At 41.5% G+C, this 13,982-nt stretch overlaps 1 protein-coding gene across 5 annotated transcripts in view; it reads right to left on the reverse strand.

The window, feature by feature from the left end:
- The window catches only part of SUSD1 (sushi domain containing 1), a 143,982-nt gene that overhangs the window by 90,092 nt on the left and 39,908 nt on the right, over window positions 1-13,982 (reverse strand). For all 5 annotated transcript variants that reach the window (XM_030919053.1, XM_030919056.1, XM_030919055.1 and 2 more), the window contains exon 6: window positions 3,035-3,214. In XM_030919053.1, the coding sequence (XP_030774913.1) occupies window positions 3,035-3,214 (180 nt within the window). The remainder of the gene's footprint in view (window positions 1-3,034; window positions 3,215-13,982) is intronic.

A 13,982-nucleotide genomic window follows, 5' to 3' on the forward strand; every position in this document is an offset into this window, starting at 1 on the left:
CGATGGCAGTCTCTGGCCTACATCCTCTTGAATTCGTGATGGAGATAACCAAATGTAGGAATTGCATGGCACACACAGGGCCTCAACGGCAGAGCTGAGCTTTCCATCTATTCCAAGAATGCTTTACTCAAGGATTTCAGAGGTCCAGGAACACCTTGTTACTTGTAAAACGTTATATGTGAATGTGTATGTGCATATCTTTGGGGAAAAGGTCTGTTTCCCCTGTTTCACTGTAAATTCCAAGAGGGTCATGCCGACAAAGTACCTGACATATAGTGCATGCTAAATAGGTATCTATTGAGTGAATGGGCAGATTTCCTCAAATTCCCATCCCCAACATAATTATGAACCATTGCCTATGGACAAATAATCCCCAGGGACCTACATGTCTTGTTTGCTCTGGCTAGACTTTCCGATGGAAAATATTGGTGAGCAAGACCACAATTCTGCTGCTAGTCAAAGCAGAGACCCAGATCAAAGCTCCTGGAGATTTCACTCTTCAGAGACCTGTCTTCAGAGCCAAGCAAGTCAACAGCCAGAAATATATTCCCAGGGACTATGTGACAACCATTTGTCATACCTTCTCATCAACCATCACAAATGGTAAGAATCATTGCCTTTTCTCACCTTGTCCCTCGGAGGCAGAGGTGTGAAATGAATCATGTAGAAGTGCACGCTTCTGATTCATGAGAAGATCTTCACGTGATGCTAACAACTTTAGGAAAAAGACTAACATGTGCATGGTGTTTTCAGTTTTCTAAAATGTGCCCCACAGATTATCTTATTCGATTCCTTTTCAACACTCTTTGAAGTAAGAAAAACAGATTTTATTTCCTTCTTTTATAGATGAGGAAACTGAGGCTCAGAATGCCTCACCTAATGACACACAGCTAATATATGGCATTGCTAGAATATGAACTGAACTCTCAAAACTCCTTTTTTTATTGAGACAGAGTCTCACTCTATTCCCCAGGCTGGAGTGCAGGGACATGATCTTGGCTCACAACTGTCTCCTGGGTTCGAGCAATTCTCCTGCGTCAGCCATCCGAGTCGTGGGGGCTACAGGTGTGTGCTGCCACACCTGGCAAATTTTTAATTTTTTGAAGAGATAGTCTCACTATGTCTTCCAGGCTGGTCTTGAACTCCTGGGGTCAAGCAATCCTCCTGCCTTGGCCTCTCAAAGTGCTGGGATTACAGGTGTGAGCCACTGCACCCAGCTAATTTTTGTATTTTTAGTAGACATAGGGTTTTGCCATGTTGGCCAGGCTGGTCTTGAACTCCTGACCTCAAGTGATCTACCTGCCTCAGCCTCCCAAAGTGCAGAGATTACAGGCATGAGCCACTGCACCAGGCTTCAAAACTTGTTTTCACCAGCAATTCCACTTCTGTGTATATATCCAAAAGAATTGAAAACAGGGTCTCAAAGAGATATTTGTACACACATTTCATAGCAGCATTATTCATCATAGCCGAAAGATGGAACATACCCAAGTGTCCATCAACAGATGAATGGATAAACAAAATGTGGGATACTCATATAATGGACTATTAGCCTTAAGAAAGGAAATGTTGACACATGTTACAACATGGATGTATCTTAAAGACATTATGCTTAGTGAAATAAGCCAGTCTCAAATGGACAAGTACCATATGAGATACCTACAGTAGTCAAATTCACAAGAGACAGAAAGTAGAAGGGTGACATTCCAGGGCTGTGGGGAGGGGCAAATGGGGAGTTGTTGTTTAATGGGTATAAAGTTTCAGTTCTGCAAGATGAGAAAGTTCTGGAGATTGGTTGTGCAACAACATGAGTATACATAAAAAAACACTACTGAACTGCACACTTAAAAATAGTTCAGATGGTGTATTCATCAGTTTCATGTTGCTATAAAGGAATACCTGAGACCAGGTAATTTATAAAGAAAAGAGGTTTATCTGGCTCATGGTTCTGTAGGCTGTACAGGAAGCATGGCACCAGCATCTGCTTCTGGTGAGGGCCTTGGGAAGTTGATGATCATGGCAAAAGGTGAAGAGGGAGCAGGCATGTCAAACGGCAAGACAGGGAACCAAAGAGAGAGAAGGAGGTGCCAGGCTCCCTTTAACAACTTTAACTTTTAAAGTTCTCATGTGAACTAACAGCAAGAATTCATCACCAAGGGGAGGACACAAAGCCATTCCTGAGTGATCTGGCCCCATGACCCAAACACTTCCCACCAGGCCCCACCTCCAACACTGAAGACCACATTTTGGCATGAGATATGGAGGAGACAAACATCCAAACTATATTAGATGGTAAGCCAGGCATGGTGGCTCACACCTGTAATCCCAGCACTTTGGGAGGCCTAAGAAGGCAGATCGCTTGAGGCCTGGAGTTGGAGACCAGCCTGGGCAACGTGGTGAAACCCTGTCTCTACTTAAAATACAAAAATTAGCTGGACATGGTGGCAGGCACCTGTAATCCCAGGTACTCAGGAGGCTGAGGCACAAGAATCACTTGATCACTGTAACCCAGGAGGCGGAGGTTGCAGTGAGCTGAGATCGCGCTAGTGCACTCCAGCCTGGGTGACAAAGCAAGACTCCATTTCAAAAAAAAGAAATGAAACTATATTAGATGATAAATTTTATGTTTTATGTGTGTTAACACAATAAACATTAAAAAGCCATTTTTCATCATACCACCTTTTCTCTGAAAGACGGTCAACAGGTGTTAAGTTAGGAGTATGCCCCTCTGAGAAAATGGTTCATGGAGAAAAATGGCTCAGCCAGTCAAGCAGAGGGGACAGGAATCACAGCGATTTAAGGTGAGTCTCAAAAGATGGATGCATAACATTTTCCATCCAACTTATTTTTCCAAACCACCCTCTAAATCTTCAGGATTTAGCTGACAAATCTAAAGCCAGGTGCACAACCAGGTAAATGGCAGAGCTGGATGCAGTATGTAGAGTGAAGCAGCAATCAGACAGTTTTAGGCCCTCGGCTCCCACTGGATGTTTTGTTCCTGGGTAGCAGGAGCCCAGAAGAACAGAATCTGTACCTGTGCATGTTAAAGTGCTTTCTCTCCAGGTGCCTTTCTCTGTGCAAACAGAAGTGATCTTTCCTCCAGGGCTCTCAAAGCCCTCTTGACAGACATAGCGAGCCACACCGCCCAGGCTGGAGCTGTGATTTCCTACCAAGATGGCGTGCCGCATTTCTGGAGGGTTGCCACAGTCGATCTCTGCATTGGAAACCAACACAGCACTGGTTATAAGCCCTGACTTCCAACCCTACAATTCATATCTTTAAAATAAATATTTAATAGTGATAGAGGCCACTCAAACAGGAAAAGGGAAAACACTAACCCCTTCAAATAATCCAATATAAGTATGTCTGAATTTAATAAAATTTCTAAACATGCACACATAGAGAATAGTCAAATTATGAGATTACTTACTTATAAAGAATTCATTGATCTATGAAATAATATATCTTAGCATTCTTTTCAATATTACAGTTCTCTGGTACATTTCCTATGCATCTTCAGATCATCAACCCCAGAGTAGATGATAATGCAATTGTAGCAATTATTGCCAATTGATTGTTAAATAGAATATATTCAAAATCTCTGAACTTTTTAAAGCAAATTAATGGAGAAAGTATTTATCGCCTAAAGATTCAACTTATATGCACCTTTCAAAGAAAAAAGTCAGTTGCACAGGAGGAGATAAACTTGGAATTACAAAATTGATATGAATTTTTTTTCCCTACAACTGACTACTAAAAGACAAATATTTACAGAGAACTATCTAAAGGTAAAAGATTATGACATGACCATTCTAGACCCAGTCAAACTATACTTCACTTAAGAGCCCAAGAAAGTCATTTTTAGATATTTCAGAACTTTTAAAAATCAACCCATGTATCTTTTCTGGGAAAAAAAATTAAAAAGATGAATCAGAACAAATATCGTAAGAATAAGTGCAGCACAGACAGGTTTTAGAAAAAACACCATGGAACAATGAAATCAGCAAGATGTATGGATGTCTCCATAATCATTTAAATGTGATTGTAGAGCTTGACATAACTATTAGTAAAGGATTCTAGAACTAAACGTTGAACAATGTAAAATAATAATAAAAATATAATTTTAAATTATTTCAATAAAACCAGAGCAATGAGTTGAAGGGAGGAAGTAAAGCGTACTAATGTTTCATATCACGCGATAGTGCTCATGGAAAAAGTATAATAAATATAAAATAAGACGGCTGTAATAATTTCAAATGTCACCAATAGTCCCAGTTATACCTAAACACAGAAAGAAAAAAAAATCTGTTATTCTATGGTGAGACAAAAAAAAAAAGAAAACAAGGCATTCATTCTGATTTGTGATTTTCTCCCCAATCTGTAGAAAGTCAAGAAAATTAAGCCCTCCTGACATCCAGGCTTTTTAAACAGAAGTCCTTTTATTGAGATAACAGCATTCAAACTAGAGAAAATCATATAATCTGTTCCCATATCCCCACCAGCCATCCTTGGCCTTAGAAATAGATGGCTTCTTTTAAATGAGCCTCTGATACAGAATGTGTGGATTTAATGGAATTGCACTCTTTTCCATTCCATTGTGGATGCTTGGTCTGGTGCAGGACCCCAGAGTTATTTCTAGGAGGGAGGTTTCCCAGAGCAGGATCTCATCTAATTTCCAACCCTGTCTACCTCTCATGTCCCAGGTTTGCCCACAGAGCTTTGGTTCCCTTTTCATGCATATTCACCAGACACAAGACTCCTTGGCCCTCATCATGTTTTCCCAGCATCAAACCTTCAGGTGTATTTAATGGCCCAAGACATTCCAAGAATGAATATATTTGTGTGTACACAAGCAACCAACCAAAGAGATGGTTAATGTTTCATAAGACTGCCTAGTCACATTGTTGACACCTGAAACATCTTCTGATTTAAGACAGAGTTCAGTTACAGCAGGAAGTAGAGGGGCCGTCGCTAAAGAGGTTGGAGGTATAGGTTCGTGTACACTAAAGGTGGAATGTTAAAGTGCTCAGTGGAGAAGTCTGGGAGGGAACCCAACGCAAGTCATTGGATTAGGGGAGAAGCACAAACACAAAAGGGATAAAAGTACAAAAGATAACTAGATTGGCTTCCATCTTGGATGTGACCAAGAATAATGGAAGGCATGATGACTTTGGTTGGGACTGCAAGATTTTTTTAAAAAATTAATAACAAATATTACCCAATTGATAAGAAATCAATAACTTGTTATCTAAGGATTAAGGCTCAAAGGCTCAGGTGGATGCCCTATTAGGAAGCAGCTTGGACCTGTGGCTCTGTGAGTTCCCCATTAACAGAGCTATTCAAGTTGGACAGTCCCTCAGCAAGAGACATTTAGAGAGGATTCCAGCATGGCTTGGATTAAATGCATGATTCTAACAGCTATACATCTGAATCCCCTGGGAAGCTTTAGAAAAATGCACGTACTGCAGTCCCACACCCACCCAGAGATAACTCTTCTGATTCAGTAGTACTGAATTGGGTTCTTGGTATCCAAATTTCTACAAAGCTCCAAATTTGATTTTGGTGCACACCCTCAGCTGAGAATCTGAATGAAATCCTGGTACCAATGGCTACCATTTGTCATCATATGCATTCCAACAGATCCTAAGTATAAAGCATTACTATTCATAATACCCATCCATGTTAAGGGTTATTTTCCCCACGGTACAGGCAAAGACAGCTCAGAATGATTGAATGATACGTTCAAAGTTACACAGGCAATTATGGGATGGCCAGGAGTTGAAGACATGTCAGTTGTATTCTTTTCCCTACACCCACAGCTTCTCGAAAGTTGACTGGGCATGGTGGCTCACACCTGTAATCCCAGCACTTTGGGAGGCCGAGGCAGGCAGATCACTTGAGACCAGGAGTTTGAGACCAGCCTGGCCAACATGGCAAAACCTCATCTCTACCAAAAATACAAAAATTACCTGGGCGTGGTGGCATGTGCGCCTATAATCCCAGCTACTCAGGAGACTGAGGCACAAGAATCACTTGAACCCAGGAGGCAGAGGTTGCAGTGAGCTGAGATCGTGCTACTGCACTCCAGCCTGGGCAACAGAGTGAGACTCCATCTCAAAAAGAAAAAGAAAAATGTTGTTCCAACTCTGCCCAGGCTGGAGTGCAGTGGCGCCATCACAGTTCACCGCAGCTTTGACCTCCGGGGCTCAAGAAATCCTCCCACCTCAGCCTCCCAAGGAGTTGGGACCACAGGCATGTACCACCATGCCCAGCTAATTTTTCAGTTCTTTGTAGAGACAGGGTCTCTCTATATTGCCCAGGTTGGTCTCGTACTCTCAAACTTAAGTGATCTTACCGGCCTCAGCTTCAAAAAACGTTTTTTTGTTTTTTGTTTATTTTTGTTTTTGTTTGTTTGTTTGTTTGTTTTGAGACAGTCTCACTCTGTTGCCCAGGCTGGAGTGCAGTGGCACGATCCCAGCTCATTGCAACCTCTGCCTCCCAGATTCAAGTGATTCTCATGCCTCAGCCTCCCAAGTAGCTGGGACTACAGGCATGCGCCACGATGCCCAGCTAATTTTTTTGTAATTTTAGTAGAGATGGGGTTTCACCATGTTGTCCAGGCTAGTCTTGAACTCCTGAGCTCAAGCGATCCACTGCCTCAGCCTCCCAAAATACTAGGATTACAGGTATAAGCCACCATGCCCGGCCTACAATTTTTTTTTTTTTTTTTTTTTTTTTTTTTTTTTTTTTTTTTTTTTTTTTTTAGATGAAGTCTCACTCTGTCACCCAGGCTGGAGTGCAGTGGTGCAATCTTAGTTCACTGCACCCTCCGTCTCCTGGGTTCAAGCAATTCTCCTGCCTCAGCCTCCTGAGTAGCTGGGATTACAGGTGCCTGCAACCATACCCAGCGAATTTAGTATTTTTAGAAGAGACAAGAGTTTCATCATGTTGGCCAGGTTAATCTCAAACTCCTGACCTCAAGTGATCCTCCTAGAAAAACTTTTTAAATAGAGTAGTAGTCAGAATGATCTGAACTCTCTGAAGAAATAATACATACATTAGGACCTGAAGGATGGCAATGAGCCAGCAATGTTTGGGACCGAAGGAAGAATATTTCAATCAAATGAAAGCACCAATGCAAAGACCCTGAGGTAAGAAAGCTCTTGGTGGGTTCCAAAAAGGGAAAAGCAACCTGTGTGGCAGGAGCCTAGTTAGTGAGAGGGAGACCGGCATGAGATGAAGACGGAGAAAAAAGCAGAGCCAAACGACACAGGGCCTTAAATATCTTGGGCTTTATTTTAAAAGCAATGGAAGCTCTTGTTGGGTTTTAAGTATGGGAATGAAAAATCTGATTTAGGTTTTTAAAAGACCACTTCGGCTGTTAGGTAGAGAAAGGTTGGGAGAAGAATAGGAATAAAAAAAAAGACATCAGCCAGGGGTCTACAGCAGTAGTTCAATCGAGAGATGGACTTCTTGGATGGACTTCAGAGGGGATGGAAATGGAAGGAAGAGATGGATTTGCGATGTATTCTGGAAGCAGAACTGAATGTTCGTGGTGATAGTTTGGATGTGAGGGTGAGAAGCGGGGTGGAATCAAGACTATTACCTAGAGACTATTACTTAGAGATATAGGAAGTATAGAGTATTATCTATTCTTTCTGTTGTTTTGGGATTTTTGTTTTGTTTTGAGACAGGGCCTTACTCCTGTCACCAAGGCTGGAGTGCAGTGGCACAATCACAGCTCACCACAGCTTCGACCTCCTGGGCTCAAGTGCTCCTCCCAGCTCAACCTCCCAAGTAGCTGGGACCTCACACGTACACCACCACATATGGCTAAATTTTGTATTTTTTGTAAATATGGGATTTCACCATGTTGCCCAGGCTGGCCTCAAACTCCTGGGCTCATGAAATCTGCCCACTTCGCCCTCCCAAAGTGCTGGGATTACAGGCGTGAGCCATCACCCAGCCGAGTATTATCTATTCTTATACAAGTATTATCTATACTGTTCATATGACCTTTATTTCATGCCTCGCGGATTTAGTGTCTTTTTATGAATACATACCTATCTCCCCAAATATATGGACAGTTCCTCAAGGACAGAGTTTTTGTCTTACAATTCTTGTACCTCCGCAAGGCCCACTTAAAAACATATGTTTTACACCATTGTTCATTGATAGCTTGCTACTACTTTATCACAGTTCAAGATGCAATAAATGCTGCTATGATATGCCACCAGCCCCTCAGGAAGAAACCAGACATCACTAGATCCTACGTCCAAATAACAGGACAGACATATTCTATACTTCTATGTTTATTATATTACTATATTACTTCTATATTTATTATCCAACACAGGTAATTCACATGCACCAAACACCAAGTACATGAGAGCTGAGAAAAAACCCCACAAAAACCAGTATCAATCTTGTGGCAGGGAATTATAAGAAAGTTATTCAGGCCTCAATAATTTTAATAATAATAGCATTCAGCCAGGCATGGTGGCTCACGCCTGTAATCCCAACACTTTCAGAGGCCAAGGCAGGAGGATTGCTTCAGCCCAGGAGTTCAAGACCAGCCTGGCAAACATGCTGAAACTCCATCTCTACTAAAAATATAAAAATCAGTCAGGTGTGGTGGCGCATACTTGTAATCCCAGCTATCTGGGAGGCTGAGGAAGGAGGATCGCTCAAACCTAGGAGGCAGAGGTTACAGTGAGCCAAGATTGCACCACTACACTCCGGCTTGGGCAATAGAGTGAGGCTCCATCTCAGAAATTAAAGAAGGATAGGAGAGGGGAGGGGAGGGGAGGGGAGGGTAGAAGAGAGGGAAAGGAGAGGGAGAGGGAGAGGAGAAGGAAAGGAGAGGGAGGAGAGAGGGAAAGGAGAAGGAAAGGAGAAGGAAGGAAAAGAAAGAAAGAAAAGAAAGGAATGAAAGAAAAAGGAAGAAAAGAAAGGAAAAGGAAAGGAAAAGAAAGGAAGAAGGGAAGGAAGGAAGGAAGGAAGGAAGGAAGGAAGGAAGGAAGGAAGGAAGGAAGGAAGGAAGGAAGGAAGGAAGGAAGGGGAAGGAAGGAAAGAGAAGGAAGGAAAGGGAAGGAAGGAAGGAAAGGTAGGGAAGGGAAGGGAAGGGAAGAAAGAGAGAGAGAAAGAGAGAGAATATAGCATTCATTGAAATACTCCCAAACACAAGGTAGTCTACTAGATACACAATACCTTATTTATTCCAACAGAAAATCCTACAAAGTAGCCAGGTGAGGTGGCTTATGCCTGTAATCCCAGCACTTTGGGAAGCTGAGGAGGGCAGATCACTCTGAGTTCAGGAATTCAAGATTAGCCTGCGCACCATGGCAAAACCCCATCTCTACAAAAAAATTTTTAAAATCAAAATAAAAATACAATAACTAGCCAGGCATTGGTGGCTTGTGCCTGTAGTCCTAGCTACTCGGGAGGCTGAGGTGGGAGAATCACTTGAGCCCAGGAGGTGCAAGCTGCAGTGAGCCAAGATCACACTACTGCACTCCAACCTAAGTGACAGAGACCCTGTCCCGAAAAAACAAAAACAAAAAAGAAAATCCTCCAAGGTAGGTGGGGTTTTCTCATATAGTGTACAGATAGGAAGATGGAGGCCCTAAGAGCTTACGTCACATTCAAAGTCACATCACTCGTAAAAGAGCTGATATTCAAACTGTGGTTTGTGTGACCTCAAAGTCCAGGTCCAGTAAACCTGGGCAGCTTCACCACAAAGCTTCACCTAGGCTCCACCTAGGCCCTGACTCGGTTCTTTAACCTTATAGGTTGGCTAAAACCTAAAGAGAAAAGGTTGCCTGAATAAGCATTCAAGTCAGTCTGGAAGGGTTCGATGACAACGCCTCCTGCCCAATCTTGTCTCCAACAACTTTCCAAGAACAAGAGGACTGCTGGAAATAGATGTCTCTCTGTAGCTCTGTGACTCCCTGAAACCTTCTTGGGCCTGATGTTTAACCCTATATATGACATTAGAGTCTGGCCTGGGGCTTGCCTAGAACATGACCCCGTCACAGATATTCCCAACTACTGCCACTTCTGCTCAGACCAAATGGCATCCAAGAAAGTAGGTAGTTCCTACTAAGAAATACTCAAAAATCAATCCAACAGAGGCCACAGTGGGAAATAAAAATATAATCCTATTTCATACATTAAAAGACCCCAAAACTCGTACTATCACAAGGAAATAAACATTTAAAAGCAGTTTATACTCCCAAGGAAGAAAAAATAAGCAGCACAAATTTGCATTGCATATGCATAGGGGCATTCATTAAAGCACATGTTTTTCTGGCTAATTACGTTATTAAGTAACAACGTTTGCATCTGCATCAGAAATACAGTCAACTAATTATGAGCATGGCTGGGAATTTTCCCTTACTCTCCCATTGTCTGTGATTTTTTCAAATAATGAGCTTCAAAATAGGACTCCCAGAGGAGTGGGGGAGAATGTATTGTGCTGGTTTCAAGGGCCACATTTATAATATAACTTATATCTCATATCTTGAAGATAAAAATGTTTATCCACAGGGCCAGCTTTCATATTCTACCAAGGAAATAGTCCAGAAGGAAATTTCTTTGATGAAAGGTACAGGCAACTTACGGCATCTAATCAACAACTGACTGTATCACAAATGTCACCCATATTGGCTGCCGTTTATTATACACATCAGCACAATAACATAGATTGATGACAGAAAGAATCTAGTAATATAAAGGCTCCATCTAAGACTGTTTAGAGATCAATAAATAACAAGCTGAGAAAGAAAAAAAGTGACCAACAATGCCAATAAATTCAGGCAGACTTTTTGCCATCTGCTAGAGGAATGAATGATGGACCCATTCCACTTACTGATACTGACCCCAAAATAAAATCTCCCCAGAAAAATAAGCAGTGCTATATGTAAAGCTTTGCAAAAGAGCAGAAGCAGGTGCTAAAAACTGAAGAAAATCACATTCGAGTCAGTTTTCATCTTTACCCAACAATAACAGAAATAAGTCTCTAGCGTGCCTTGGAATCCGATCAGAAGGCTAGCACATCAGTTGGAAATTAGTGGAATGTGGTAGGTTGTAAGGGTCTAAACAGTCCAGGCACATTAACACCAGGGTCTGCACAATGCTTACGTTCCAAATCAGATAATTCAGCGCGATACCTATAGTTTCTTCATTTGTTTCATCTGTGAAAGTGTTCTCTCCCCCACTAAATGGTAAGCTCTTCCTGGGCTATGCATATACCCTGTATTTTTAAATATCCCCTGCAGTCCTTTGAATTACAAACATTATTTTAAACATTAATCTTTGTGATGTTCCCATGTAAGTAACATGGTCTAAGGAATCTTCAACAAAGTTTCATGCATCTTGCAGCATGTCTGCATATAACTATGAATCTGACTGTTGAGGTTGGCCCCTCATTCCAGGATCCCTTGGGCACTAAATTACACATATCACTCATGATGGAGGTTGGAATCTAATGTCTCAATATCTAGCAAGTTGAACTTAGAAAATGTTATACAGCAGAAAGAACAAGGCTGGGCGCAGTAGCTCACTCCTATAATCCTAGTACTTTGGAAGGCCAAGGCATGAGGATCACTTGAGCCCAGCAGTTCAAGACCAGCCTGGGCAACATGTTAAGACACTGTTTCTTAAAAAAGAAAAAAAAAGAAAAAAGTTTATGTTAATTAGCCAAGCATGGTGACCCATGCCTGTAGTCCCAGCTACTCGGGAGACAGAGGCAGGAAGATGTCTTAGGCCCAAGAATTTGAGGGTGCACTGAGCCGTGATTGCACCACCACACTCCATCCTGGGCAACACAACTGAGACCTCATGTCTGAAAAAAAAAGACAAAGCCAGGGGCATTGCATTACCAGACTTCAAACTACACTATAAGTCTACAGTAACCAAAACAGCATAGTACTGGTACAAAAACAGACACATAGGCCAAGAGGCCAATGGAACAGAATAGAGAACCCAGAAATGAAGCCACATCTTCCACAAGAAAAGTCAACAATGACAAGCACTGGGGAAAGGACTCCCTGTGCAATAAATGGTGCTGGGCTAGCTGGCTGGCCATATGCAGAAGAATGAAACTGGACCCCTACTTTTCACCATATATAAAAATTAATTCAAGATGGATTAAAGACCTAAATATAAGAGTGCAAACTGTAAGAATGCTGGAAGAAAAACTACAAAACACCATTCTGGACATCAGCCTTGGGAAATAGTTTATTATTAAGTCCTCAATAGGAATTGCAACAAAAACAAAAGTTGACAAGCGGGACCTAATTAAACTAAGGAGCCTGTACAGCAAAACAAACTATCAACAGAGGAAATTGATAGCCTACAGAACGGGATAAAATATTCGCAACCTGTGCATCTGACAAAGGTCTAATATCCAGAATCTATAAGGAACTTAAACAATTCAACAAGCAAACAACAAATAACTCCATTAAAAAGTGGGCAAAAGACATGAACAGACATGTCTCAAAAGAAGACACACAAGCAATCAAGAAACATATGAAAAAATGCTCCACATCACTTATCATCAGAGAAATGCAAATCAAAACCACAATGAGATTCCATCTCACACCAGTCAGAATGGCTGTCATTAAAAAGTCAAAAAACAACAGATGCTGGTAAGGCTACAGAGAAAAGGGAATGGTTATACACTGTCAGTGGGAACGTAAATTAGTTCAGTCACCGTGAGAAATCTCCAAATTCCTTTCCAAAGAGCTTAAAACAGAACTACCATTCAACCCAGCAATCCCATTACTGGGTGTATATCCAAAAGAAAATAAATCATTCAATCAAAAGGATGCATGCACTTGTATGTTAATCGCTGCACTATTCACAATAGCAAAGACATGGAATCAACCTAGATGCCCATCAATGGTGGAATGGATAAAGAAAATGTGGTACATGTACACCATGGAATACTACACAACCATAAAAAAAAATCATGTCCTTTGCAGCAACATAGATGCAGCTGGAAGCCACTTCTAATATCCTAAGCATATTAAGGCAGGAACAGAAAATTCTAATATTCTAAGCATATTAATGCATGAACAGACAATCAAATACCACATGTTCTCTCACATAAGTGGGAGCTAAACATTGGGTATTCATGGACATAAAGGTGGGAACAATAGACATGGGGGACAAATAGAGGGAGGAGGGAGGAAGGGGGTTGAAACACTAACTGTTGGGTACCATGCTCACTACATAGGTGACAGGATCATTCATATCCCAAATCTCAGCATCACGCAATATACCCTTGTAACAAACTTGCACATGTGCCCCCTGAATCTAAAATAAAAGTTGAAATTATTTAAAAAAAAAAAAATGTGGCCAGGCACAGTGGCTCACCCCTGTAATCCCAGCACTTTGGGAGGCCGAGGCAGGAGGATCACCTGAGGCCAGGAATTTGAGACCAGCCTGGCCAACGTGGTGAAATCCCATCTCTACTAAAAATACAAAAATTAGCCAGGTGTGGAGGCAGGCGCCGGTAATCCCAGCTACTCGGGAGGCTGAGGCAGGAGAATCACTTGAACCCAAAAGGCGGAGGTTGCAGTGAATCAAGTTTGTGCCATTGTACTCCAGCCTGGGCGACAAGAGCAAACTCGGTCTCAAAAAAGAAAAGAAAAGAAAATGTTACTGCAAGCATAAAAGAAAAATGGGAGGGTTATAGTATGGAGCACATTCTCAAGAGTAGTTTATTAACTGCTCTAATGAGCTCATTAGTACCCAAAAGTCTACTTGCTCTTAAGGCAATAGAAAGAAAAACAGATTACTTTTTGATGCATTTTGTATTCTAAATTCTTCCATGAACTTTAGCCTTGACTAAAAATATATTTTCTTCAGATCGTATTCATAGAGAAAGCTCATTTGGAGGAAAAAGAAAATTTTCCTTTTCACATAACACTTATCATCAATAAATAGTGTCCAGTATGGAAACAACTGGAATCTAA

The sequence above is a fragment of the Rhinopithecus roxellana genome, chromosome 16 (assembly GCF_007565055.1).
Source record: "Rhinopithecus roxellana isolate Shanxi Qingling chromosome 16, ASM756505v1, whole genome shotgun sequence".
Taxonomy (NCBI): domain Eukaryota; kingdom Metazoa; phylum Chordata; class Mammalia; order Primates; family Cercopithecidae; genus Rhinopithecus; species Rhinopithecus roxellana.